Source organism: Accipiter gentilis, chromosome 22 (genome assembly GCF_929443795.1).
Source record: "Accipiter gentilis chromosome 22, bAccGen1.1, whole genome shotgun sequence".
Classification (NCBI taxonomy): domain Eukaryota; kingdom Metazoa; phylum Chordata; class Aves; order Accipitriformes; family Accipitridae; genus Astur; species Astur gentilis.
Window position 1 is genome coordinate 18,635,970 of NC_064901.1, and position 27,739 is coordinate 18,663,708.

The 27,739-nt window shown below is 39.9% G+C and overlaps 1 protein-coding gene across 3 annotated transcripts; it reads left to right on the top strand.

Moving 5' to 3' along the window:
• Nucleotides 1-23: 23 nt before the first annotated feature.
• TMEM87A (transmembrane protein 87A) lies at nt 24-25,700 on the top strand. Of its 3 annotated transcripts, none has more exons than XM_049825038.1 (20): nt 25-207; nt 1,307-1,364; nt 5,297-5,394; nt 6,291-6,407; nt 7,923-7,976; nt 8,066-8,122; nt 9,747-9,894; nt 10,631-10,692; nt 12,573-12,756; nt 13,605-13,704; nt 14,460-14,553; nt 15,715-15,786; nt 17,408-17,516; nt 18,689-18,747; nt 19,009-19,112; nt 19,472-19,545; nt 20,882-20,943; nt 22,157-22,212; nt 23,443-23,473; nt 23,832-25,700. In XM_049825038.1, exons 1-20 carry the CDS (start codon nt 76-78, stop codon nt 23,871-23,873), a joined length of 1,713 nt encoding a protein of 570 aa, XP_049680995.1. In that variant the 5' UTR covers nt 25-75; the 3' UTR covers nt 23,874-25,700. The 3 variants fall into 3 exon arrangements, with proteins under 3 accessions (XP_049680997.1, XP_049680995.1, XP_049680996.1); XM_049825039.1 differs by lacking the exon at nt 15,715-15,786 and adding an exon at nt 16,356-16,424 and having other exon boundaries at nt 26-207; XM_049825040.1 differs by lacking the exons at nt 22,157-22,212; nt 23,443-23,473; nt 23,832-25,700 and adding an exon at nt 21,582-22,149 and having other exon boundaries at nt 24-207.
• The last annotated feature ends 2,039 nt before the right edge of the window (nt 25,701-27,739 follow it).

A 27,739-nucleotide genomic window follows, 5' to 3' on the forward strand; every position in this document is an offset into this window, starting at 1 on the left:
TCACGACGGCCGCGTTCCTCCCCGCGGGGAGCGGAAGAGGCGCGGCCAAGACGGTGGTGGCCTCCGTGCGGCGGGATGGCGGCGGCGGTGCCGCGTTCCGGGGGGTGGCGGCCCGAGGCCGTCCTGCTGCGGCTGCTGGCGGTGCTGCTGCTGGCGGGCGCGGCGGGCGCTGGGCAGCGTTCCAAATGGCGGCTCCCAGTGCTCATGGTGAGTGCGGGGAGGGAGGGAGGGAAGGAGAGAGGCCGGCCGGGGCTGTGGCGGCGGTCGGAGCGTACGTGTGCGCGGCGGGGGTGGGAGGCCGCTGCCGCTCTGCTCGTCCTCCTTGCTGGTGGAGGGAGAGGGGAGAAGACGCCGCGGGAGGGCTGCGGCCCGTCCCGTCGGCCGTTCTGCCGACCGGCCGGGGCCGTCCCTGCTCGGGCCGCGCCTGTGTGGAGCCTGACCGCACCCGGCGCTGGTAGGAGGGCGCCGGGCCCGTCTCCCGCCCCGCTGCCGGGGCCCTCTGCCAGGCCTGAGCCCCTTTCGGCAGGTCGGCGGTGGCGACAGTGGAGAGAAGGCTGTTGCGGGAAACGGTCTGGGTGGGCGGCGGAGGGAGCGTGGCCCCTGTGAGGTCCGTGGGGAGGGAGGACGGCTTCCACGGCTGGGGCCCGGCCTCGGTGGGGCCTGTGCGGGGAGAGGGCGCCCCGCTGGCCCCCTCACCCGCTGCGGCTGGGCTGGCGGCCCCCCGCCGTCGGGCTGCCCTGTGGCCCGGCGTCGGGAAAGCTGGGCCCCTGAAACAGCGAACCGAGAGAGACGCGGGGCGCTGGGAAGGTGAGGGGATTCCCAGCGCTTCTGTTATACCGCGGGTGTTAGAAGTTGCGTGGAGGAAAGCAAAAAAGCTGTTTTGCCTCGCGTTAAGCTTGCCTTTGCCAGGCTGTGGAAGGGGGTAATGCACACTTCCTCTTGAGCTGCGGGAACAAAATTAAAGGATCACGGTCAACACTCTTGTGGATTCTTAGAACAAATTTTTTTTTTTTTGTTGGATAGTTCAGACCTTCTCATCAGCAAGAAAGTGCCAATCATTTCAACAAATGTCGATGAAGTTGATTCAGTTTTGCAGAACAAAAAGCCCCAAGCGTCTCAAGCCATCTTTAAGCGTAGGTTGAAGGGGTGGTGAAGCATGACTGGAAAATCCAGTAAGGCTGGCTCCTGATTTGGCATTCACTTTCATTGCTGTGTGGACTTAAAACTCGGAGAGGAAGATGGTGTTTACTTAAGCTTGGTGACCTTACGCCCACTAATATCTTTTCCTTTTTTTATGCCTTTGCAGGGGAAGAAGTTTAACTTTGGGAAGATACTCTTCAGCAACACCACCATTTTCCTGAGATGTAAGTGGTTATGAGATAGTAACCTGTTCTCTCTGCTGTTTGACATCCCCCCTACTTTAACATTTGGGACTCAAAACACCATCAAGTGTTTAACTTCACTGTTTGCAGTGACAGCTAATCTAGTACTGGATGAAAGCCATAGCTCTGATATTGTTGGGTGTGTTAACAGGCTTGCAGCTTCCCAATTGTGATCTGTTTAGGCTGTAGCAGAAATGAATTGTTCTGTTCAGGCCATCTGTGGAGAGGGAAAGATGGGCAATGTGAGCACCACTTCGTTTCAGATAGCAGGTAATCAAGTGTGGGATGTGCTGAGCCCTACTGTGAGGTGTGCTTTCCCTATTTAAGATATGCTAAATTCCTCCAGCTGGGAGATCTGGTGCCGAGTGGGGCAGTGGCTATTTGTATTGCAGGGTGACTGATGCCAGTGTGCAAGCGGCAGTGCTTTTTGAGGCCCTGGTCCCGTTTAGCTGGGTGCTTCTGGGAGTGGTAAGGGGATGTCATTGCACACTGTGGCAGAGCTCTCCTGAGACCTGTTTTCTTCTCCTGATCACTGTGTGACTGTGCTACAGAGCAAACATGTTTGCAGCTTTCCCGTTTGTTCTTTCTGTTTATCACTCCTTGCTGATCTGGCCAGGGCTATGGGTTATGTAGGTTACTGCTCAAAGGAGAATTTCTGTAAAATATCCTCTTATCTGTGAACATGAGGACAGCATTTAGATAGCAATGGGATGACATAGGTGACTTGTGGAAGTGACTAGCTGATTCAGAAAGGCTTGAAATCTTTTCCGTGTATTTTGAGCACTTTAAGGGGTTGTTTGCACTGGTTCTTACCCTGAAGGGGGAAGCTGTTTGACCTCCAGCTGCTAATTGGGTGGTTATCCAGGTACAGTGCCTGTGAATGGCCTTGTGCACTTGTGTCAAATGAGGAAATAAAAGTACCTTTAGAGACAATTAGTGGGATCTGTATCTTTGTCACATCAAGACTTAGTTTCTGCAGTGATTGTGCTTGGTTTTTTAACTGAGAAAATTAAGCTATCTTGAGGATTGGCTGATGCTTCTCGATGAAATTGCAATATTGCTGTGCTCTATTATGTTTAGTACTTACCTTATTGATTTACAGGTTTAATTTTGGGTACCTGCTCTTCTTGGGACAGTTTTTTGAAAGGGAGTTAGTTCAAGTGCCTCCATTAATTCCACATGAATCTGAAATAGGAGGCTAGTATTAGAGTGTTTATTAGTGAAAGTCCATCGTGTCAGGGTTAAGGTTTTTCCACTTGTCAAATGTAGCTCAAATGCTGAGTTTTGTGTCTTGCAGCAAGACAATTGCAAGTGTGCAGCTGCAGGATCAAAATGTAGAAATCTGATGCTTGGGGAAAAGGAGGAGGGGTCTGAAAGGGCATTTGGAGCTTTGGTAGGTGTTAGGCTTTCTTGTCTAAAGTTTAATAGAAATAGTGTGCTTGTACTAACGTGGCATCCAAGATATGGGTCCCCGCAGTGAAGTGTGTCGTAAGTCTAATCATGAGATTTACAGCTGAAATAACCAAGAGAAGGAAGGAACTAAGGCATGGAGAAAATAAAGTATGTTTTTTACAAGACAGGTTTGTGGCAGATCTGGCAGTAAGAATTCAATTCCCTAGCTTCTGATGTGGACTTCAACTACACTGTGCTGTCAGCCTTAAAACAGGCATCAAGCCTTAAAAGTCTTTTGTGAAGACACCTGTTTTTACATACCAGTGTGATTAAAAGATTTACATGAATTTAGATAACGAATCACTGAAAGAGGAAGGAGCAAAGGCTAGGAACTTAATTTCAGTTTCTTAGCCTAGGTGATACTTAAATTGCATCTGATACTGGGAAGCTTCAACTTTACATACTGTTTCTTATCTGCCAGTGTCCATGTGGAAACTGGCCTCTCTTTTGTTTGCTGTCTGTTGCCTCTTCCCTCTGTTCTGTGATGTTTGTGTGGACAACGTGTCCCTTCTTGCCAAACATGATTGCTCATGGGTTGTTCATGTTTTGGTGAGCGCCTGCATCTCCTCCTCTACCTCCTCTTCCTTTTTCTTTCCCCTTCTTGGTTTTTGTTTTGTTTTTTTTGGTTTTTTTTTTTTGTGTGTGGTGTATTGGTGTCTGATGCTTTCTGCTTCTGACTGGGAAGACTGCCACTGGTGTTTACTATTGTCAATTATGAATTTATTTTTATCCACGACTTAAGTGCTATTCTAGAAGGCATCTGGTTTCCTGTCTAGGATCATGCTAGAAAGCCTGCTCTTTGTAAACGAGTACAAAGACTGCATTTGAGTTGAATGTTGCTGGTATTGTTTGAAGGCTAAGGAACTTAGATTTCCATGTTGCTGAATTCAGTAAATGCCATGGGTGCCTTTTCTGTCTTTTAGAGTACTTCCTTTTCAAGGTTTCTGTAGCTCTGATGGTTGTAGATATTGGTGGATTGTTCTAGTGATGACATGTTTTACCTTTAGTTGGTGTTACTGCTGAACATAGCATTTCAATAATTTTGGTTATTTTTAATATTAAAAGGTTTTTTTTGAATCCCTCCTATTTTTTGGTAGCACTCCTTTGAGATGTTCCTCATTTGATCAATTTTATCAGAAGACTCTTTGTCTTCTAAGGATTTGCCATCTACCCATGTCACTGCAGTGCTTCTTTTGCATCTTAATTTCTTTGTTGTGCCCTCTGTAACATCTAGGGCTACATGGAGAACGTATGCTTTGTTCTCATGCTTACCGGAAGGTGTCATAAGGAAACTTTTATTTTTCAGTGACTGCATTCCAATCTTCTGCGGTTTTTTAAAATCTTTGGTATTAGAGACTCAGTTGTTGAGTTTTTAGCTCTACGTGTACTTGCTTTAGTAGTCACATGGTTTAAACTGGGATTAGTCAGTTAAGACTCCATGGCAGGGTCTTTTTTTCTAATTGCATTTTTTACCTGCAGTGGTCAATACAGAAACATTCATTAAAAGCTTTGTACATGTAACTAATTTGGGGGTGTCTACTCTGAGATGAATGTCACTTGTAAAGGTGTGGGGACTTCTTAGCCACTAGAAACATGCTGTCAACTCGAAAGACTTTTGCTGTCTGTTGACTGGCAAAACCCAAACATAATCTTGTTTATATAATCTAAAGAGCCATAAAAGGCTCTTCCAAGACTCTGAATAATTACTGCTCATTCTGTTTATCGGTGAAGCTTACCTTCTTAATGTCAAATTCTCTTCATCAGGCTTTAGTTTCAGAATGAGATTTGAAACACAAAAATCACACAATCTTTCCTGAGTTGGGAGGAAGGGGAAGTCTTGTGTTTCATTTTTCGTGCATGTTATTCTCTAATAAATCAAAGTGGAAAGTTGTCTTACTGCTGTTTTAGGTAGCATTACAGCTTTGACAGTGAGCTAATGTGTAGATGGCTTGTTTGTCTTTTGGGAGTGGAGCGGTAGATGTTGACTTGCAAAAATCTTAACCTTTTTATTTATTTTCTTGGTGATGGTATTGGTATATTTAAATTATCTGTGCAAGTTGCCCTTAGTATTAACCTGTTCCTAGTGCTCTCTACCGGCTATGTCCCCCATGTGTCTTGGAGAGGGAACTCCTTTTGTGTATTGTAATCGCTGGGAGTCACTGCTTTACTCTTGTTTGGTATTTGCAGTTGCTGAAACGTCTCTGATTGTCTTGAGAACAAGAAGTTTCCAAATGATCTTCATCTCTTTAATAGAATTGTGTAATGTTATAGTGGAATTCTGTTTTCCACATGCTTCTTTCTTTCACTGAATAGTAATGGATTACTTGAGGAAAATGTTTTTCTATTGCTTTGCTTTCAGCTTCATGTTTGAAATAAATTTAATTATGGTAGTTTGGCACAGAATGGGAGGAAAAGCGTGTCAGGTAGAAGGTGCCTTATATGCTCTTACCTGTTTTTTTTAGTTGAAGGGGATGAAAAAGCTTGTGAGCCCTCCCAGAGTTACAATGTTACTTGGTACTTAAGATATTCTGACTGCTACAATGAAGTCTTCAACTTTGGGGTAAGAACTGTGTGGAAAAGCATGGGTTGTGATTTTTAAGGATAAGCAGATATGTGGGTGAGGGCATTGGAGATGTCTCGCATGCACCCTTCTTGCTCTTTGGGCCTAAAAGACGCACTCCTCCATTGGAAGATAACAAATTTCTGGATCATTGGGAATGGAATGGAAAGGATTTGATCCATAGCTTGCTGAAATTACTGACTTTTCTGGGTTTTGGGTAAGGTGGAAGTGTTTGTCAGAATTCTTCTAAACCCAAAAGCTTAAATAAGTGCATTGAATCTAAACTGAAGTGTGTGAGTTTATGGTAGATGAAAACATTATTTACAACAACGCTTAATGAGAGAAAATAGAAAAAAAATTAGTATTTTCAAGTTTAGTCTAAATTGTGTTCTTTATGGATGCACATTGCAGATATTAGCAATTTATACAAAATGTATAGTGCTTCTATCAAATGTGGTAGAACACAACTGTGGTTTATACTGTAACACCTTTTCCATGTTTACTTAAAATATGAGTTATGACAGTTGTAACTACTAACCTAACACAGTACTGAGGTCTTTAATTTTTCATATAATGATGTACAGTTCATTTGTGTAGACTAAAGTTTATGCTGGCTGCTGCACCTCCCCTTCTGGAATACTAGGATTTATTTATTAGGTATTGATTCTTACCCAAAGTCTGTATGGGTGGGTTGGGTTTTTTTGGCCCCCATTTTTTGGCCCTCATTTTTATAGTCTTTTGTGGTCTTGATGGCCTTTATCCTATTAAATTCTGTTCAAGAGTGTGTGCAAGTTATGGGGGGAAGTTATGGTGCTCTCCAGGTCTTGCAGCTGCCTACTGAGATAAACCATTTGATATATTGGATGCTAACTGAAGTTCTCTTCTATGTTTGGCAGGATGAACAGGCAGAGTACTATTTTGGGGCTACGTCTGAAGAGCATCCGGGTTGGTCAGGATACTATGCCACGTCTTCTCTCCTCTTTCCAAATTGCTCTGAGCTCTTCAGGCCTCAGGTATGGGTAGAAACTTCACAGTTTGCTCTGTTCTCTCATAAAATATACAGAGAAGGTGGTAGTTCCTGTTAAATGTGCTAGCATCCTATGTCAGTATCGCTGTACCTTGGAAGGTACTCGTTTTTATCTGTTTATGACAAGCCAACTGCAATCAAGATTTCTTTACTTAGCTTGCTATTCAACATCTGGCCCAGCATGGAGGGGGAAAAAAAACCCCAGACCGCTGTAAAATGCAGTGCTTCTTTTTGTTTGTAGTTCTGTAGTCTGAATTTGTTTCACTTACAGAAGGCTACTGCTAGTTGACTGTTGAGTAGAAGTGTGAATCTCTGTCGGCAGAGTGAAGCTCCCACTAAATTTGGGTCAATAAAGGACTGGCACTTTCTGCTCAGATAATGTCCATTTATAATAATGGAAATGAAAGAGTGTTGAGAAGTGGGTTACTTAAGCACTGATAGCAGGTTAAAGATGAAAAATAAGTAGTGCTAAAATGTGTTTGAACCGAATTAAATTAGGAAGAGAGAAGACAATGCAAAACAGCATGTGGAAGTAAAGTGCGAACATAGGCTCTATAGTAGCTGTATATCACCAGGTGAAGCTGTGCAATCATACTAATGACAATATCAATATAACATGCTGTCTTTTTTTAATGGTATACTTACTTAACAAGTCAAGACAAATCGTGCAGTGTTGCATCTGTATGCAGCTATTCCTGATTTAGACAAAGGGTTGTGGATAGAGAAATGTCTTGTAACTATTGAACCTAGTGTTGGCAGGGGGTGCATGGGGGATGGGAAGTGGGGGGTGTTGATTTGGTTTTTTTGTTTGTTTGGTTGGTTGGGTTTTTTTTAAGAAAAAAGACATGCCTAAAGGTGACTTGAAAAGGGTTTTTAATCATCTGTTTGCACGCCTCTAATTCCTTTGATATGCAAAGATGGCTTGAAAGGTTTTTTAAAAAAATAATCTGTATGCTGCCTGATTTTCATGTTTAATAATATGACAAGTGTCAGTTCTACTTTTACTTGGTTTTATAGAAGAGATCTTATGGGTTTAGCTGTGTAATGTGAACTTGGGCATCTTAACTGAATGTTCAGGTTGGTAAAACTGGGGTTTTAAAAGACTTCGAATTTTCCTACAATTCCTTTGAAAAGTCTGCTGAAATTTTAACAAAAGATATTCCTTTCCATTACTAATTTCTGAAGTTTAACCGAAATTTCTCCTTTTGATTGTTCAGCTTTTTTTTTTTCTTGTGGTGTGGCAGTTTCAGTAGACTTCAAGTCACCATAGTTTGGGACAGTTGGCAAAATCTGGATCTCTGATATGTACCCACTTGTATTAATCTAAGTATTCAAGACTCCTTCTACAAATGGACAGTTGTTTGATTTAGAAAAATGAAAGCTCTTTAGTACAGCTGTTCAGAGAATCCTTCCTTATGATCAAGTTTACTGGAAGCTGTTCTGGTAATGTTATGTTAATAAAAAGTGCCTCTAAATGCTGTACCTTTCTTATATCTTGCAGATTTTCTATAAAGAATTTGTTCATCCCGAGCCTCTGTCACCTGAGAAACAAGAGGTAATTTTTTGCCTTCTAATGAGTGAGTGTAGGCATGGGAGAGGTAGTTATGGCATATTGATTTATCCATTTTTCTGTTTTTCTTTAAGGGCTTGAAAGATAAGAAGGAGAGTGGAGGAAATCATACAATGGTGGCAGATAAAACTGTATGTATATTGAATTTAAGCATGGCTTGGAATTCAGCAGTCTTCATTTGTTGGTTTTTTTTTTTTAATTTATATTTCTTTGTATAAGAAATTACTGGTAGCATTTACAGGAATGGTGCAATTCTCTGTTTTTTTGACACCTGGATTTTTATTTTTTTTTAGCTTGAAACTAGGTAGCACTGTGTGGAAAACCAGAAAGCACATTAACAGAAACAGAGTAACCGCTGCTTCTGTATGTGAAATATAGAACTCATACCATTCAAACTGATGGTATAAATTAAAAAATAAATTTATTTTTTCATAGTACTTTAAAGTAATCATTGATATGATCTGTATTAAGCGGTGGCTAATACTTAGAGATTACATTTGGTTTCATCTTTAACTAGTCAGTCTTTCAAAAAGTTGTACCTAACAAGTTGAGTGATACTTTTTGATTTTCAAATCTGTTATATATGTTAAGTTCAAGCCCTAACCAGGAACGATTGTCAAAATAACTTCAAATTAAATGTCCTGGATGCCAAGAAAGAAAATACATTTAACTGCCTGTGTACTTAAGGGCCATCTACCTTAAAGCTAAAGCTGTGTGTGCAATTGTGAAATAAGGAATCAATGCAGCAAGAGATGGCGATATTTTAAAGGCAAAATTGATGTATAAAAATATATATCCATTTTCTTTTAAGTTTACTATGTTTTTAACTAAGTCTTTTAATTTCAGTCAGTCAATTTGTAATATTTCTTGATACACAAAATTCTATTGGCTTTAGATCTTGTAGTCAGAAGGTTTCTTAAAAGAAATGCATGTTCTTAATACTGAAATTCTCTTGGAGAGACAGTTATAAAAACAAGTCTTTGTGGTAGTTCTGCAGTGGTCATGTGAGTGGCATACGTGTAGATAGTCTTAGTTTTAACCTTAAAACTCTTGCTAAATATTGCAGTTTCTGAGATGGCTAGAACTTCTTCAGTCGTGGAATTAACAGTTTTGTATGCTGGAACTCAAATCTCTGATTTGTTTTATGGTGCAAATATTTATCTGGGCAAGCTTCCTCTGTTAGTTCATCGGCAGGATTTGAGTCTTATAGGTATGAGAGCTGTTCCAGGGACAGCAGTAGTTTCCACAGGAAATGACTACTATGGAAATTTTTTACTTCTCAGCTACCTTTTCTGCCTTGCACTATAAAATTCAGCTCTCACCAGGGAGCTGAGTTATATGTAGCCGTGCTGTTGCCAAACAATTGATTTCAGGAGGAAAGAAGTATCTCAGTGATGGTCCTAACTTTTCTAGACTGAAAACAAGGAATAGGAGGCTTTGCTGAATTGTTTGTAGTTTTTGCCATACCTTTGAGATGGCTCTTGCAGTAAGCGAGTATTAAATTTGCAAATAAGCCCTGATCACCTCCCAGGTCTTTGAGGATTCTTCTGGATTCAAACAACTAAACTTTAAGTATTATGTCTAATAAATAGCATTCAAATTTACATATCAAATATTCATTAACAAGTTTAGGTCTGGGAAGAGAAAAACTTTGCTTTCATATGGAAGATACTACCCATGCATGGTGAGTCGACTTCTGTCTTTTTCGTGTCTTCTTGACTATGCACTGTCTACATGTAGACATTTTATTTTCAGGCAATGAATGCTGTTATCAAAACTTGGCGAGATGGGCCATATATATTTATTGTGCAAATTGGAATTACAACTGGAAAGGATTCTACTACCAAAGTTAAAAGAACGGAGAAAACACCACCTTCCCCTGATCAAAACAAGCCCTTTACAAGTAAGATAGCTGTTTATACAGTAAGCTAAAAATACAGTGCCATTTTTATATATACCACTCGAGTATATCCTGAGGTACTTTTAATATATACTGTATGGTTCAATTTCATAAGACCCTATCTTTCACTTCACATAGATGTAAATATTACCTACTACAACTCTTTCTTATCATAAGAAAATAGGTGGTTTTTAGTGTCTTGAAGATCCTAAGGCTGTTGGTCTGTCAGTTTAATGATGGAAGTGAAGAATCCCAAGCAGTTAAATTTTGAGGCTTGGTCCTGTGTTTCAAAAATGTCCAGACTGATGCAGTAATCTATTTATATTAATAAGCTCAAGTCCTATAGAATACCAAGATCATAATTGTCACCTTGAAGTTATACATAGTATATCTAACAGTGCATTGATAACCTATCCAAACCGCAGAGAAGTTTGAAAATCCCCTTAAAAAGTTAACTTATGTGTGTTTCTGAACTTTCCTGTTACACATGAATCTCCAGCACAAGTTACTTTAAGTACTGCCATGGGTTACTTGGTAATGGAGCATGTAATTTTAATTGCATGCTTTTAGCTGAGTGTGTTATGAGTCTTAACTTTCTTTGATTAAAGTGCAAGTTAGATTTAAAAGCTATGTGAAGATTTAGAATTCCTTTACGCTTGAATAAAAATCAGTTAAGTTTTATCCTGGCTTCCTCCTTTTGGTTCTTGTTCAATTTGGTTATTGGATTGTCTTTTGACAGTGACAGTAGAACTGAAGGGGCCATATGAGTATCTCTCACTTGCAGACTATCCTCTGATGATTGTAAGTAAAATAGCTTTTCTTTGATGTATAAAGTAGTCAGTTGACTTGAATCTCAAATATTCTCCTTCCATACTTTAAGAAACACAGAGACAGTGTCTCAGAAAAAATAATTTAGCAGAGTATGTTCTTTAGTTTGGGGTTTTGTTGGGGTTTTTTGGTACTAAATACAGGGTAAAGAAAACAGACATAGAGTTCAGGTGTTTGCATATGCTGCTAATGCTGTCCGTCTCTGGATTGTTTGACTTGATGCCTGTCAATTTGTAGTTCTGGAAGTTATCGGTATCGTTAGCTCTACACTGAGCAGTTCTGCTGACACTGTTTTTCTCCTTAGCTCATGTCTTAGAAATTTGCTATTCTATGCTTTTGTTTACATCTACCCTTTCATTTGTCACCGCTTGCTTTGTTCTTTTACAGCTTAATCTTCCTTCCTCCACCAGCTGTCTTCCACCCCATGAGGAGGTCTTTAATACTGCCTAACAGTGAAAGCATAATTGAACTACAAAGAGCTAATCCCCTTTTTATTCAAAGGAATTGTTGACTTGGTTGCTAGTTGCCTCTGTGGAGGAGGCTAAGAAAATAAAAGAACTTAAATATTTATGTAGTATAGACTGACTTTAGCTGGGGATCAGTAACAAGTAAGGACTCTAGCCTGACTGTATTGGCAAGAGTAGCATGTAAGTAGGAAAAGTCTCATGGCATTTCTGAAACAGATGTTTTACTTCCTGCAGAAGTAAAAAGCCTCCAGCAGCTCTATTGACATGTAATTCACTAGTGTGAATGTCCTCATGTGGCAGGTCCAGAAAAAGGTCTCTGTCTAAATGTTTCTGTAATGGAGCATGCCTAGGTCCTTACCATTTGAACTGCATGGATTAGTCAGATGTGAAAATCTGTAAGGATCAGTAGGCTGTTCTACTAAGCAAGGTATTTTCGGTTTGTGAAGGCTTCAATGGATTGTGCAGCTAACTTCAATGCGTGCTTGGTTTAAAAAAATCTACCTTCTGTAAGAGGAGACTGCTTGATTATTACTGTCCTATACTTCGGCTAAGTACTTCCTGCTATTCATTTAATATCTTACTCTCTCCTTCTTATGCCTCTTAATCTCAGTGTCCTTTTTGAAAACTTAACGTGCTCTGGTATGGTGCTGTCATTTAGAAAATTCAGCACTGAGTAGCACTGTCAAGCTATATTGTTTACCGTAGGAGACATGTACCCTGAAAGTTCTGAAGCAAGTAACACTGGACTGGGGGGGGGGGGGGGGGGCGGAAATATTGCAGAATGATAATGTTTAAATGAGAATCTGGGTTTCTTTTTCAATTCCAGATTTTTGGCTGACCTAAAGCTTGGTCAAAACCTGGGGTTTCTGAAAATTAACTTTTGAGAGAAGTTGTCAAATTATTTGAACAGAGGGATTACAACCATTGGTTGCTTACCTCTGTTCTGTGGAATGGTGTGTAAAGGTGACTTGTAAGTTTATTTGCAGAGTACTGTAAATATATGATGAAGTTAGTAATAGAAGAATATGTGAGAAGGGGCAGGGTTTCTAGTACTTTATGATTTGCCTGAGCTCTTGAGTTTTTGAAAGCTACTAGCATTTGGTATCTTCATTAAAAAAGTTGCCTGTGAATAAATTGGCAGATTGTTCTTCAAGAGAGTAATTGCTCAGAAATTCAATTACTCTGATTCCGTTTATTGGCAGTGAGAAATTAGACTGTTACTGTAAAAGAATCCAGAGAAGACAAATGAAGAAATGCTTGTTTCTAGTCACTTTTGTATATAAAAACTTCAAAAGTTGCTATACGCAGGGAGAAGATAGAATGGAATGGAACAAATTATTTTTCTTGGTCTAAGGTTCTTATTTCTTGCTTCTTTTTGTGTAATAGTTTTTCATGGTGATGTGTATTGTGTACGTATTCTTCGGGGTTCTATGGCTTGCGTGGTCAGCCTGTTACTGGCGGGATCTCCTGAGGATCCAGTTCTGGATTGGTGCTGTTATCTTCCTGGGAATGCTCGAGAAAGCAGTTTTCTATGCAGAGTTCCAGAATATCCGCTACACAGGGGAATCTGGTAGGTAGCAATTGCGGCTTGCAGTTTAATTGATGGGGCATAGCACTGATGGCTTATGCTAAATTGGGGTGACAGATGCACATTAAGTATATGATTACTTGAGGATTGTTTTAAAACAAAGAACTGGGAACCAGAGTTTCTGCATTTTTTCAATATATTGTAAATATGATCTGTGTTCTTCTAAAGCTAAAATGCTGTTGCTTTCTCTGACTCCTCAGTGTAGTGTCTTAGGGATGTAAAATGGTAGATTCTGGAGAGTATTTACTGTAGTGCTGCCCTGAAGTTTAAAATAGGACTTCTAAGTGTATCTTGTAATTTCTAACAATTGGTATTGGCCTTGGAAAGAGACTTTGAAACTCCCTGTTTAACATGGCAGCATTGCAGATGACTTTTGGTATTCAGCCCATAGCCTGATAATCCGTTTTAAGGGATTCTCTCCACATAAAACTTTGGGAGACTGTTTTTGAGTTTTTAGGATGGATGCACACAAATAAAACTGCAAGTAAAACCTCATTATGACTCTGTTAATTGGCCACATCCATTGTACAGAAGGTTTTATTGGTTGACTTGTTTGGAAGATCATCCAGGCTGATGTTATGGATAAACATTTTATGGATCATTTACTCTCCACTTCCTATGAATACAAAATTTTTCAATAGCTTTTTTTATGCTAAGTGACCTATAATTTCGAAAGCTTACTCCAGATGTAGGTAATAAAAAGATTATACACTTTAATAGCCTACTTTCTGAAAATAACTGTGTCTGCTCTCATACTACAACTGCATGCAGTAGTTAATAAAACAAATTTTATTTTAATAACCCAGCTTCCTCCTCTTTGCTTTTGGTAGTTCAAGGAGCAGTAATACTGGCAGAACTGCTTTCTGCTGTGAAGCGCTCATTGGCTCGAACTCTGGTCATCATAGTCAGCCTGGGATATGGGATAGTCAAGTGAGTAATTCTGTTACAGGTTTGTGGTGTTCTATTAAAAGGCTTTTCACTGTTGGTTTCTAATAACTTAGGGCAGTATTCATCTCCCTGTACTTCGCTACTTAAAAGGTAGGAGCTTTAGTTAAGTGCTGTAAAGGTCTAGACTTCACTAGTCAACAGAGATACGGTTCCATATGGTGATAACTCTTCTCCCATCCCTTTCTGTGCACCACTGTTGGGTAAGTTTCTGAGTCACTGTTGAGATACTCCACAGACTGGAATGGGAGTTTTATACGCCTGCCTTCTGGACAAGGAGGAGCTTGTAGAAATGGGGAAGGTCAAGAATCACTGACAGGAGAGGGGAGCTTTAGGAGGCTTTTGCTACTAAGATTGCTGCTCACCTATCTGTCCCCAGCTGTATTCAGTGGTAAAACATGCTGTGTGGTAGTGGAAGCTTCTAGCAAGTGTGGGTGTGCTGGGGGAACTAGTGAAGAAGAGGTGGACTGAAACTTGAAATGGTCGTAAAAAGCTAAACAGGTTAACTAGGAAACAGGACTGTTACCAATCTCTTCCTTAGTCATATCATACCGCAAGACCAAATGAATAGTAAGCTTCAAGCACCATAATAAAATTCTTTCTGGATCTAGAAGTGGCTTGTCACAAGGACCTTTTATTCACATGCTTCATGCCTTACATTAGACTCAAGTTGACATGATTTCACTTTTTTCTTTTTTTTTCCCTCCCCCACTTAATCTAAATTTCACTTTTTCCTACAGGCCTCGCCTTGGAGTTACTCTTCACAAAGTAGTTATGGCTGGAGCCCTTTATCTATTATTTTCTGGCATGGAAGGTGTTCTTAGAGTCACAGGGGTCAGTAATAACTACTTGAATTTTCCCATATGCTACAGATGCTACTGGCTTTATTTACTCATATGCTAAGGGAGAAGCCCAGGGCTATGCTGAAAGAAGGGAGCAGAGACAATGGAGTGGTTAAACTCTAAGACTGGATATGTGTTGTTGACAAGTATTTTAAGCTTGATGTCTTATCTATCAGGATGTAATTCTGTGTCTTTTGAAATAATTCTAGTAGTTTTCTGATTAGTCAGATGTTGTGGTTTAACCCCAGCTGGCAACTAAGCACCATGTAGCTGGTCATTCACCTCCCTTACAGTGGGATGGGGGAGAGAATCAGAAGGGTAAAAGTGAGAAAACTCGTGGGCTCAGATAAAGACAGTTTAATAGGTAAAGCAAAAGCTGTGCATGCAAGCAAAGCAAGACAAGGAATTAATTTACCACTTCCCATCAGTAGGCAGGTGTTCAGCCATCTCCAGGAAAGTAGGGCTCCATCACATGTTAACAGTTACTTGGGAAGACAAATGACATCACTCTGAATGTCCCCCCCTTCCTCCTTCTTCCCCCAGCTTTATATGCTGAGCATGACATCATATGGTCTGGAATATCCTTTTGGTCAGCTGGGGTCAGCTGTCCCACCTGCGTCCCCTCCCAACTTCTTGTGCCTCCCCAGCCTACTCACTAGTGGAGTGGTGTGAGAAGCAGAAAAGACCTTGACTCTGTGTAAGCAGTGCTCAGCAGTAATAAAAACATCTTGGTATTATCAACACTGTTTTCAGAACAAATCCAAAACATAGCCCCATACTAGCTGCTATGAAGAAAATTGATTCTATCCCAGCCAAAACCAGCACATCAGGTTTCAGACACTAAATTCTGCTTGGACCCTTTTGTCTAGTACTTCAGATTAGGCAGGGCTAGTTGCAGACAGAAATATACAGCTTGGGTCACCTGGCCATGAGTCAACCCACCCCCTCATCCTCCCCCCTGCCCCAGAAAACCTAACCAAAACAAAAAAAACCCAAACCCCAATTTTGGAGGCTGTACCTGGGGAAGTGCATGTGAGTGGTGCTGCTACTTGCTTCATTAAGAAGTGCATCTCGGGATATAGATTTCTGTTGTTCTGTTTTTGGTATTTTGGGATAAGGTATTTAACATGACATATATTTGGTACTTTTTCAGTTTTTCTATGACACTGTGGCTCTGATAGCAAACTTGGCCCTGTCCATGATTGATGCCTGTATTATTTTGTGGATATCCTTTTATAAACTGCAGAATGTTACGAACTTATTCATAGCTTACTGTTTCTGACTTACACTTAAAAGAAGTAAAAGGTGATTTGCTGGTTTCAGTTGGGACTTTGATAGTTTTTGATGTACACGCAAAGGCAATTTTTGCCACTTTCATTCAAACGCATGGTTGCCCGTAGAGCATTCAGTTTGTCCATGGATAGCGCAAAAGATTTAATTACTATATCTCTAACAAGCTGATTGCTAGTTTTCTGAAATGGAGGTGGCCGGAGCACGTAGTTGCAGTAATTGCCTCAGGAGAGGCTCCTTTTAACAGTGCTAGATTGACTTAATTTGGAAAACTTATTTCTCACCTTGCTGGTGGAGAACTGAGAACTGACAATGCAATTTTGTCAGTTCCCCTCTGTGCATTGGGCTAAACTCTTCATTCAAACCCTCTGCTTCTGTAATAAAACTCAGAAGCATTGTGGTGGAGTATTTGTGGTTTTTCATAAAATAGCCTGACCCTCCTCACTTCTTCTGTACCTTGTTTCCTTTTCAGTTTGTTCTTACTGGCTCTCTCTTTGTCTCCAGGCCCAGAATGATCTTGCCTCCTTGGCTTTTATTCCCCTGGCTTTCCTAGATACTGCCCTGTGCTGGTGGATATCCTTCACTATTTTACTTGGTGGGGTGTGTTGTTCTTCAAATTTGGGTTTTTTTTTGGGAGTCTTTTTGGCTGAACTGTGGTGGCTTTTTTGTTTTGTTTTTTGTTTTTTTTTAAATCAGCTTCAAGTATATGTTCTTTCTACTCCTGGTAAAGTTAAAAGAACCTCTGTAACCGAGTGTTCAGGTAAGCTTCTGCTACAGCCAATGCAAGGAAAACTAGGTAACCAGTAGATACCTGTGTTAGAGCAGCCCCTGAACATAGACTAGTTAAGTCTGTCTTACCAGTCTCTGAGTGTTGAAGAATGAAATTAACTTGTTCTAGTGTAGCACTTCAATGGTACTGTAGTAGTAGCCTTTGGAGAACAGACTTAGTTTATGTTTTGGGGAGAAGGTTGCTTCGCAACATCAAACCTAGAATTCTTTCTGTAAAATTTGAGCTTGTCTTGAAGTAGGTGACAAAATGGGGCAGTGTTGATTTTTTGGTGTCTTGACATATTAAACCCAAACAACCATAATCTTGTGTGACATTAGCAACTGCTGTCAAATGCTGAACTCAAAGCCATGTATAGCAAAATCCCTAAAAAGTGTTCTTAGTGAAAGTCAATCACAGAACTCTATGTGAATACCTTGCTGCCCAGCCATGACAACCCCAGTTCTCTCCTACTGTGATGTCTCTCCTAAGCACTTGTTTTGTTACTATGGAAATAAAATTGCAGACAAAAGGGTGAAGATATTTGTATGCCCTAATTGTTTTTTAAGTCCCTTCTGGTTCAGGCTTGGTTTTCCATTTATCAGAAGTACATCTGCCACTTTTCTGGAGGAATGGGTCATAGTCCAAAACAGATGCTTGGATACCATCTTTGTGCGACAAGAGTTCTGGTCTTACTTTTTGGAGGGCTAAGTGTGTGGGTGGGAGAGCTGTTGATCATAAGATCTGTGTCCAGCTTGTCCCTTCAAAGGCTTTCCTTGACTTTCCATACATATTCATCAGCTTAACTCAAACAATGAAACTGCTGAAACTTCGAAGGAATGTTGTGAAACTCTCTTTGTATCGGCACTTCACCAACACACTCATCTTGGCAGTAGCAGGTAAGCAGAAAACTATGTTAATCAAATAAGAGCACTTGCCATTTCCATATATGGCTTGATTTGACCACTAAAGGAGATTTTTGAGTTTGGTGACCTTTCTGTAAATACAATCAAAGTAACTGGTATTTCTTACACTTGACCCATTTGTCATAGTGGGTCTATACCAAGTATTATGTTGATACTTCAGAGGCAGTGGATTATTAGTCCTGATGTTAATAAGATCAGTAGTTCTATGCAGCTCCTCTAACAGAGCACTTTCATCCCTCTTAAAGCTGCTGGGGGAAAAGATTGTTATTCTATGCTGTTAACTTCACAGAAATAGTTTTTGCCAAAATCACAGCATCACTGTGCACTATGGGATTTTTAAAATGCCTGAAGAGCTGATAGCTGAAGACCAGAGTGATTCTTGGAGAAACAGTATTCTTAGTATTGTGACATATTGCCCTGTGTATTCTGGAAGAATACAGATTCAGATTCTCTTCCCATTTGTAGTAGTGGTGAACGGAACTTCAAGAATAAATCTGTTGGTACTTCCAGGTGCCTAGCTCCTCATCTGTTTGGACATGCTATCCATACAATGAGCAGAAAACTTCTAAGGACTGTGCTTTTTTTATTTAAACAAAAAATCAAGTGTATTCCTTTTTAATCAACAGGTCTGATTAAATTCCTTTCAGCATCTGGTTCTTAGTCATCATAGAACACCTTAGTGGAGGGAAGTCTGATCTTGTAAAACTGTGGTGAGAGCATAGTTTGAGCATTGGAACTCTTGTGGGTCAAGATCTGAATGCTTAGGCATTCAAGGAGATGAGATGGTTCATTTATTTCAAGGTAGGCTTTATTTGTCAACTGGTAATGAAACCATGGTTTGGAGACTAGATGAAAATAATATAAGAATAGTGAATAGGGATGAGGAGTTGGCTAAATACTTCATAATTGATTTATGCCTTGTGTCTCTGAAGAACCGAGAACAAAAAATACTGGTCTGTGCCTAAATTACTGTATAAGGTCAGTGGAGTAAATCAATCTCTTGTTTTCCAAAACTAATAAATTGCATTCTAAAAATTCACTATTTGGGTCTTTGCCCTTTGTTTAGGAAACACAGTCTTGTTAGTAGTACATTTGGATTAGCATATTTTGTAGTAATAAGCAGCTTGTTTGTTTTAATATTGCAGCATCTATTGTATTTATCATCTGGACCACCATGAAGTTCAGGCTGGTGGATTGTCAGTCGGTAAGTTTGTATTGAATGCTTTCTGCAATTGCTGTCTCTTGATAAGTTTACATTTGACAGTGTAAGAGGTGAGATTGGGCATTCTGAACAGATTTTTCTGCGGATTATGTCTAGAGTAATATACCACATGCTAAAATTCCCACTGTTGTGGGTAATGACCCTCTTTGTAAGATACCTATAGTTTACCCTTGGAAAGAGCTGAGGACATGGAGTCTCTTTCTTCACAACTTTTTCTATTTGTGCTGCTGTTTTCCTTGACAGGACTGGCAGGAGCTATGGGTGGATGATGCCATCTGGCGTTTATTGTTTTCAATGATCCTTTTTGTCATCATGATTCTGTGGAGACCATCTGCTAACAACCAAAGGTTCAGCTTTTCATACTGCTTTCTAAAAATACTGCATTTTGGGAATGCTTGTTTATCCAAAGAAATGCTGGTGGGTGATTTTAGTTGCTGTATACTGATCCATAAGGATACTAAGTAATGACTGTAGGGGCTTGAGGAAAAGTTAAGTGTAGAAAGTCACATAGATAAAATTCAGTCTGTTCCTGGTGATGAACTTATTTAAAAAAAGTGACTTAAATTTTTGATTAGGTAGTTTAGCATGGGTCTTAAAAGCAACGAACTGCACAGAATAAGCAAGTCATGTGAATGTTGGGGTAATGAATCTGTTGGGTGGCAAGAGATAACAATCTAAGATAGCTTTCATTCTTTCCCTCTTAAAGGTTTGCTTTCTCACCACTGTCTGAAGAGGAGGAGGATGATGAGCAGAAAGAGCCAATGTTAAAGGAAAGCTTTGGTAAGAGAAAAGTTTTTTTCCACCTAATTTCTCTGTTGAATAGGCAATTCTGTGGAGGGAGGTCTCTTGTTTTCTGGCAAAAAGTTCATTGCTGCTGTAAAAGCAGTCAGTGCCTCCCTGCTACCATTGATTTATGCAGTTGTAGAGGAAACATTGGCTTTATGTTTAGTGTTTACATTGCCTGTTTAATTCTGGGGTTTTCAGATGGCACTGAACACACTGCTACTGTTGTGGTTGCTTTACCATGTCCACTGGACTTTGTTTTAATAAGTATGTCAAGTGTTAGGTTTGGATCTAGTCATGATGACAAGGATCTCCTTGGATATTGTTGCTAGGCAGTGGTTTAGTCTGCAGTTCTCTTTTTTAAAATCCAGTTTAAGGATTTTCATTTATTATCTGGTCTCTGAACTCTGCAGTTTTCTTCATTTTCCATATTAGGGCCTAGTACAGGAATGTCCAGTGTAAAGACATGGATGAATATGTTTGCATATTCATGAAATTACATATGCATGAAAGAGTCCTGCTCTATGACACTAGGGTGCATCTTTCTCTCCACTCACGCCCCTCTTACTATAAAACCCTCTCTTTTTCTGCCTGCTATCTCCCTACTATGTCTATTGTAATACTACTGTTTGTAAATTGTGTAAAAGGTAGTGTGACATACCCACTGCTGCTGTCTGTCCACAGATCAGTTCTGCTGGGATATATCAGTGCTGTTTGACTTGTTCAGGAGCTGAGGAGGAGTGTGTAATCCCCTAGGTGCATTTGCCAAATCAGCTATATCTGCTTGTCTGCCAGGCTAGGAGATGCGTGTTGCCTCTCAGCTTTTAAGTCAATCAAGCAGCTTGTCAGCAGTCAGTAGGTAAAATAAATTTTGGGAGTTGCATTGTCTCAAAATGGTTGAAGTTGGAAGGGATGTCTGGAGGTCATCCTGTCCAAATCCCCTGCTTAAGCAGGGTCACTAGAACAGGTTGCCCATGACTGTGTCCAGATAGCTTTTGATTATCTCCAAGGATGGAGATTCCACTGCCTCCCTGGGCAACTATGTCTTTGAGTTCTATGCTGCTTATGTCTGGCTTAAATAAAAAGACAATAAATTTATATTTCCTAGGTAAAATTGCAAAATTGAAGAAAAACAAAGTATTCCACCTGTCAGGAAAAAATACTACAAGCCTTTCAAAGGGAGAGCATTGTCTTAATGATTAACTTGTCTGTTTTGTTCTGTCTCTTTGGATTTGATGAAATATTCTGAATGAATAGCCAACACTTTCACTTACAGTCTATGAACAATTAGGGTTCTGTTATCCCAATCTTTTTTTCCTTCTTTTGTTTTCAGAGGGAATGAAAATGAGAAGTACAAAGCAAGAACCAAATGGGAACGTGAAAGCAAACAAAGCTGTAAGTATGCCCTCCCTACTTTGAAGGATATAGATCCATCTACTCTTGTTTGGTTGCCCCCTAGTAGTAGCTCAAAAATAGGCGAAGTGTTAAGCCTATAAATGTGAGTTTCCTGCTTTGCTTCAGAGTGGGAGTGAGTCCAAGTATATGTTCACAGTACTTATGAAAAGAAGTAAATACAGTGTTTTCATCTAATTTCCTGTAAGTGCAATGGAAGCTTTAGAATTCAATCTGTTCTTCAGGAGTGTCTGCACAATCCAATATAGATAGAACTGTATAATACTGTATTCTGATAATGAGTAATACATTATTTTAACAAGTTTGTCAGGCTGAGAGGGAGGTTGAGCCATATTTTAAATAAATTAATTGCCTTCTAATTTTGAGATTTGTGATTCATTATTCAAATGGAGTACTGTGTATGTACCTACCTAAAATAAGTTGGGTGGAACATTTTTAACATATCTGCGTTTTTTCCATGTGGCTTATAAGCAGAGGTAGTTTCACATTCAGCCAGGAGGTAGAAAATATGTCTCATAATCTTTTAATGGCATTCATGAATAAATTTAAAAGGAAAGAACCTGTAGGAGTTAATTATAATAGTAGTAATATTTTTGTCGTTAACACTGTTTTTCTCAAAGGTTGCTTGCAACTGTATGCTACTTATCTGAGGATAATGTGAAACTCAAGCTTTTCTATTTTGGAGACGTGGGAGATCAGAAGGGGTCAGTTCTCCAACTTCAGAACAAGTGTTCTTGTGAATTAGAGAGTGTTCATCAGAAATGAGAAATCCTGACAATGCAGTTTAACTCACATTTGCAGAATCTAGCTTGTGCTTTTTGTAATAATTTTTCATCTATAACATCTTCTAAAGATAATGTTCTTTTGTGGGAGACTGAACTAGATTGTGTAAATAACCAAAGTGTCCTGAGGGCCTCCTTTTCCTAGTCACCATTAGACTATCACAGAGTTGACGGTAAATTATAGGTAGGGGTTTTTTTGGTTTTTTTCTTGGAATGTGTTTCCTGTAATCCAGGTATCAAGTTGAAGGTGGGTTTTTTGTTTGGGGTTTTTTGGTGGTTTTTTTGTGTTTTTTTTCAACCGACATTATAAATACATTGGTTTTTGTCAAATAGGCTGAGAAGAAAAAGGCTTGCATGTGACAGCATTTTGGGAAAACTGACTTTTGTCTTCCATTTAATTTCTGTACTTGTAGCAGGAGGATGACCTGAAGTGGGTAGAGGAGAATGTTCCTTCATCGGTGACAGATGTGTGAGTATTTTTATAGACACAGTAAAAGCAGGCTCCTTGGACACAGGAACACAAATACATTAGAATGCATTATAACTTGCATGCTGCGCTTACATGAGCAGATACTGAGTTTAGCCTGGAGTTGGCCTCTGACTTCTTAGAATGCTTCCACTTGGCTTTATGCAGTCTGTCAGACTTAGAGTTCAGGCCGCTTGAACACATGCTGACTTAAGGAACACTGTCGTGAACTGTGAAAACACAGACTGATTTGTTTGCACTTCATGAAAGTTAAAACTAAATAAATAAATCAGAAAACAAAGAACAAACAAATGCTCTCTTTCTGTTTAGTGCTCTGAAAAGTCCTTTGAATATCTTGCTGAATGTAAACCACTGAATAACGTCATTTAGTTCTCAACTTTATTTGGAATGTCTTCTGAGTCATTTTTATGCTTCTGGCAATATAGTCAGCTCTGTAGGCAGTCCATATCTATTCTGCTTTTAATAACTTACATCCTAAAAATGTCAGTGCCTGTGTCTAAATTTTTCATAGCAAAACAGAAGTTCACAGATTAATTATGTTCACAAATCTGAACAGGTAATTTTGGCAGAGGCTCTGGCTTTAAGTACAAAACTCTGCTTGAAGTTAATTAAAGACAAGAAATCAAGTGAAGCTTCAAGGGGATGAAAAAGTGCATTTTCTCAATTGAATTTGTTTTTCCCAGTTCTACTACTTACTTTTTGAAGAATGGTAGAAATTCCTTAAGAACACAAGGACTAGACTGGTATAAGTTAGGAAGGGGCACTTTGAGGTAGTCTGCTGCAGGGTTTTCTGTTCTTGAAAGTACGATCGCTGAAAAGGTATGGTGTCAGTGTACTTGTTTGACTTCTGGGATGTGTTTTTACAATGTGGTCCCATATTGTAAATGTCTTCGGTGTAGTTCAGCAGCGTTCCTGTATGAATGATGCAACTTCTTTCATGGCAACTTGGAAATTGTTCAGTTGGTAATGAGAAGCCTAGAAAAAAAGGAATTTTAAAACTGAAGGTCATTGAGGATACTCCTTGGCTCTTCCTCTTTTGTATGTCTTTCTCTAATTTCTGTCTAATTGAAAGGGCTGTCTTCATTATTGCTCTCCTGAGCCCTAAAAACCTTAAGGTGCAACATAAGGCTGAAAGTGGTTGTCAATAATATGCTGCTCTCAGTAGGTGTTCTAATTCTCCTAACTACTTTTTTTTTTTCCCCCCCACTGTAGTGCTCTTCCAGCTCTTCTGGATTCAGATGAGGTCAGTAAACAAATCTTCAGTTCAAATTAATCTTCTGACATGCCAAAGGAGTCATGACTCAGCTGTTAAGGACTTGGCATATTAGAACTGGAATCTCTGATCTTGCCGGTGCAGCAGTAAAATAATACAAGGTGGGGAAGGATAGTGGGGACAACCATGGTACAAATTCTTAGAATACAAATGTGTATTCTAAATGTGTATTCTAAAAGAAGCAGTATTTCTGCTGTGTAAGTTGGACTCCTGACTTAAAATGCATACGAGTCCGCATTTGTTGCGAATATGCAAAGCGTACCACCTTATTTCTGAATAATGTAAACCTATTAGGGGAAATGACAACATTGGGTATTTTATTTTCCAGGAAAGAATGATTACACACTTTGAAAGGTCCAAAATGGAATGAAGGAGTAGCTTTTTTTGCTCTTGGAAGCGGAGACGCCTCTTAAAGTTGCTTGGTGGAGCAAGTGCATCCTGCTGATTTGTTTCTTGATCTCAGCCTTGGAAGTTTGATGCTTTATTGTCATGAGGGCGTCCTGCTGTGGAAGTTCAGAAGGACATTATAAACCTTTTGGAAATTTGAATTTACAAAGTTGCTGCAAGTTTGGATTTTTAAGCAATTTAAATGTGTACTATTCCAGCACCTTCTGTAACTTTTCAAATATTTAATCTGTGAAACTAAAATTCCTAATGTCTGCTTGAGGAGTTTATATTTCAATGTTACAATTGACACTTAGGAGGTGAACTGCCTGTACCTTTTTGGGGGGAGGGTGGGGACAGATAGAAATAAGCACTGAAGAAACAACAGACCCATTTTCTGGTAGATAATGGCATGCTGCTGTTGTATGTCATGTGTCCAACATGAATGAAAGGTTTTTAGAGAGAAGCTCCTGTTAATGAAGAAAATGAAGATGCCAGAAAGGAAATATTTGGAAAAGTTACAGTGATATGAGTTTTTAACAAAATCAAGTGCAATTTTATTCATAACACTGTGTAAGAAAGATTTTCTATTTTAAATGCCATTGACCTATAGGTAACAGCTGCATAGAGCTAACACTTGCTGTTGTGGCACATCTCATTGCCGGCAATGTGGTGGATGCCTGGAAAAATGATTTGCCCCTACCTTCCATGTGTTGCATGATTTAATTTAAAAACAAAAAACCAAAAAACAAACCAAATGTCACCAAACCCACTCCTGCAGTGCTCCACAAGTGCTTGACTACTCATGTTAAGCAGATATTAACTAGACATTTCAGCAGAAGTTTTGTCCCTGCATATGTAACATTGTCCACCAAGAAGTCAGCACTCTTCTATGAGAAGATGGCATTGCTTTTCAGAGGCTGCAAGCACTGCTTACCTTACTTGAAAGAGGCTTTAATGGGAGTCCGCAGTGCTGGGATAGTTCTGTTCCCAGTGTCTGTTTAGAACTGCCTCCTGTGCAAGTGATTTGATGATGGGCTTTCCTGTCCCAATTGGTCCCTGTGGCCAAGAGGTACTCTGTGTTTCACAGAGATCACTGTGTTTGAAAGTTGAAGATTTCTGTCTACGTAATTGCTTTTTGTTTCTCCTTTTCAAATGAAGAAGAGCTTTTGGAACAGTGTTCTGTTTTTATTCTATGCTTGGCTGTAGAGGCTTCACTTGCAATAACTTACACATGGAAACCCATTGTGGACTGTATGACAAAAGCTCTAATTTGGGTTTATAACCTTTAACAACTGATAATTACCAGGCAAGCAGCAGCACAGCTGGACTTCTAGGGAGCTGATGTGGTGGCTGCTGCTAGAAGGGCATAGGGAGTCAGATTTTCTGGTTCTTCACTCATAGCTATGTCAGCAGAAGTGAACATGTGCCTGTACTTCATTCATTCCACTGTAAGGTCTGGTAGCTTAGCTCTAGTTCATCTGTATCAGCAATTTATGCTGAAACATGGCACTTTACAGTAGAGTAGCTGAGGCACAAGTGCATAGTATCTTCTGCTAGCTGTGCTGTGGGAGCAGCAAACCCTCAGTGGATGGGTAGAGAAAAAAGCTGTGGCTATGACACCTCAGTCTGCTTCTGCAAGAGTTGCTGGAGCTCTTCTGCCATCCCCTTTAGGCCACACATAGAGTCTTTAATTAGGAAACAGTTCAAATTTGCTATGCTTAATTGATAGAGATGAAAAAAATGTTACCTCCATGTCCTTTTGGGGAGAGGAAATTTTGTGAAATAAAGCTCCATGAAACTCGCTATTTAATGGGGGTTTTGTTTTGTTTGGGTTTTTTTTAGGTCCTGTTGTTTTGGGTTGTTTGGCAATTTTTTTGAGACAAATAGGGTAAAATGTTCTCTACTGGAAGCACAAAAGAAGTTTGTATGTACTATTTAATAAAAGCTAGGCAAAGAGTAGAAAGGCTTACATTGTCTCCTTCCACTTTCTTACTACCTGTTCTCTCACATGAGAAAGTGTCAACATCTTCACAAAGCTCCCTCACTTTAACTCTTTATTGCATAGTATTTATAAATGCAGTTATTCCCAATAGCTATTTTTTTTCTTAAGCTTGACAATAGAGGGGAAGTCTGTCATTTGAAAAGCTAATATAGATAGGGCGAATCATAAATTTCTGAACAAGAGTGAAAGATCTAAACAGTTTCCTTAATTGCATTCATATTTGACTAAAATAAATGTAGTAGCAGTGTGGTGCTTTCAGCCTACAACTACAGTGGTGTTGGGCAGTCCTCTCTGCCTTCCATCCCTTATTAACTTCCGTTAGTATTTGAAGTTGTCCAGAATGCCACGGGAAGCTTGTTGCTCCCTTAGTTAGTGGTTCTTGTTTTTCCATTCGTTAGGCAGAGTTTCTGTACCCCTGGAAGGTCGTATCTGCTTCCTAGTTTGCAGCAGGCACGTCCTGTGACTTCCTTGTTTGCACGTAGGGAGAACTTGTGTCAGAGCCCATTTCCCACAGTACCATGCAAGCTATGGCGCATACACAGCTACTGCTGCGATTAGGATTGCGGAGGAGGTGACTAAAAGCAGTAGATGAGATGTAGGTGAGGAGTGAAGGGTATGTGTGCAAGGGAGTTGCAGCAACGTGGTTTCTCCCCTGACAGCACGTTTGGTCAGATGTGTTTGTTCTACTAAGGAGATCTTGGCTTCTCCTGATTCCTTGTTTTGTTCCGTAAGATGTGTGGACTCCACAACTTGTCAGGAAAGCTTTGTCGGCAAGCTAGCTTGGTAGAATGGATGAAACCAGAAAACCTGCCGGATTGTTACCTTTAATTCTGTAGACAGGGAACACTTAATTCAAATTTATACTCCTTCTTTCAAAACAGGTATTGTAATTTTAAAACAGACCATACAGACTACTCTGAAGACTTGGTAAGCAGGAGGGAGAAAACACATCTATGCCTAGGTCTAAGATCTGTGGAAGTTTTTAGTGACTAGAATGGTGGGTAGAAATTGAATTTTCTTTAGGAAATTTGGCTATTGACTTCAGATATCTTCAACAAGCTGTTTCTAATTGAGATAATGCTCTACTTGCAGAAAAAAATGTCTGCCAGGAATTCAGAGGGAGGTTTTTTTAGAGTTCTTGTGCCTCATTAGTTCTGTGTGTGTGGATTTGTTTATTTGTGAGAGGTAGCCGTGATATTACCGATGCAGTTGTTGTAGCATGTGCACGCCATGCAGAAAGCTGAAAACAAAGTAATAGTGAAGAAGATTATGTTGATCAGCTTTTCATTAGGGTGGCAAGATGTTCCTGCTAGGAACTCTGAAGGAGGGACAGAGTAAAGAGATCACATGGGATGGTAAAGAAATGCAACAGGCTTGATAGGCACTGAGTCAGGATCATAAGACCAGGGGTAGGGATGGGTATGTTTGTGTTATTCTCTAGATGTAGGGGTTTGTGGGCTTTTTTTAATCCTCCTGTTCACTTAATGTAGCATTTTATGTTGTATGCTAAAGGAAAAGTATGCGACTTTTTAAAACTTGATGGGGCTAATGCCTCACACATAATTTGCATTCTGGTAAAAATGGATTACAGCTATTTATTTGCATGTGAAGTCCTTATTACCCGGCGTTACTGAAACTTAACGTTTCCTTTCACTAAATTGTTGCTATGACCCTCTTCTGTTTGTAGGAATCCTAGGTCGAGACCAGATACATGCCTGAGCCGTAACTCCTTTGGCAATTTGCAGTTTTGGTATCTGCGAAGGGGATGCGACTTGGCATGATTTCATGCTTTAGCAAGGTTTCATTCCTGAGCAGGAAAGAAGTTGGATGTGAGAGTATTGTGCTTG

Bases quoted from the DNA above. Each gene is read 5' to 3' on its own strand.
- TMEM87A (XM_049825038.1), top strand. From the start codon at position 76: ATGGCGGCGGCGGTGCCGCGTTCCGGGGGGTGGCGGCCCGAGGCCGTC. The intron at 5,395-6,290 runs GTAAGAACTGTG...TATGTTTGGCAG, and splicing joins ATGAAGTCTTCAACTTTGGG to GATGAACAGGCAGAGTACTA. The intron at 23,474-23,831 runs GTCAGTAAACAA...TTTATTTTCCAG, and splicing joins CTCTTCTGGATTCAGATGAG to GAAAGAATGATTACACACTT.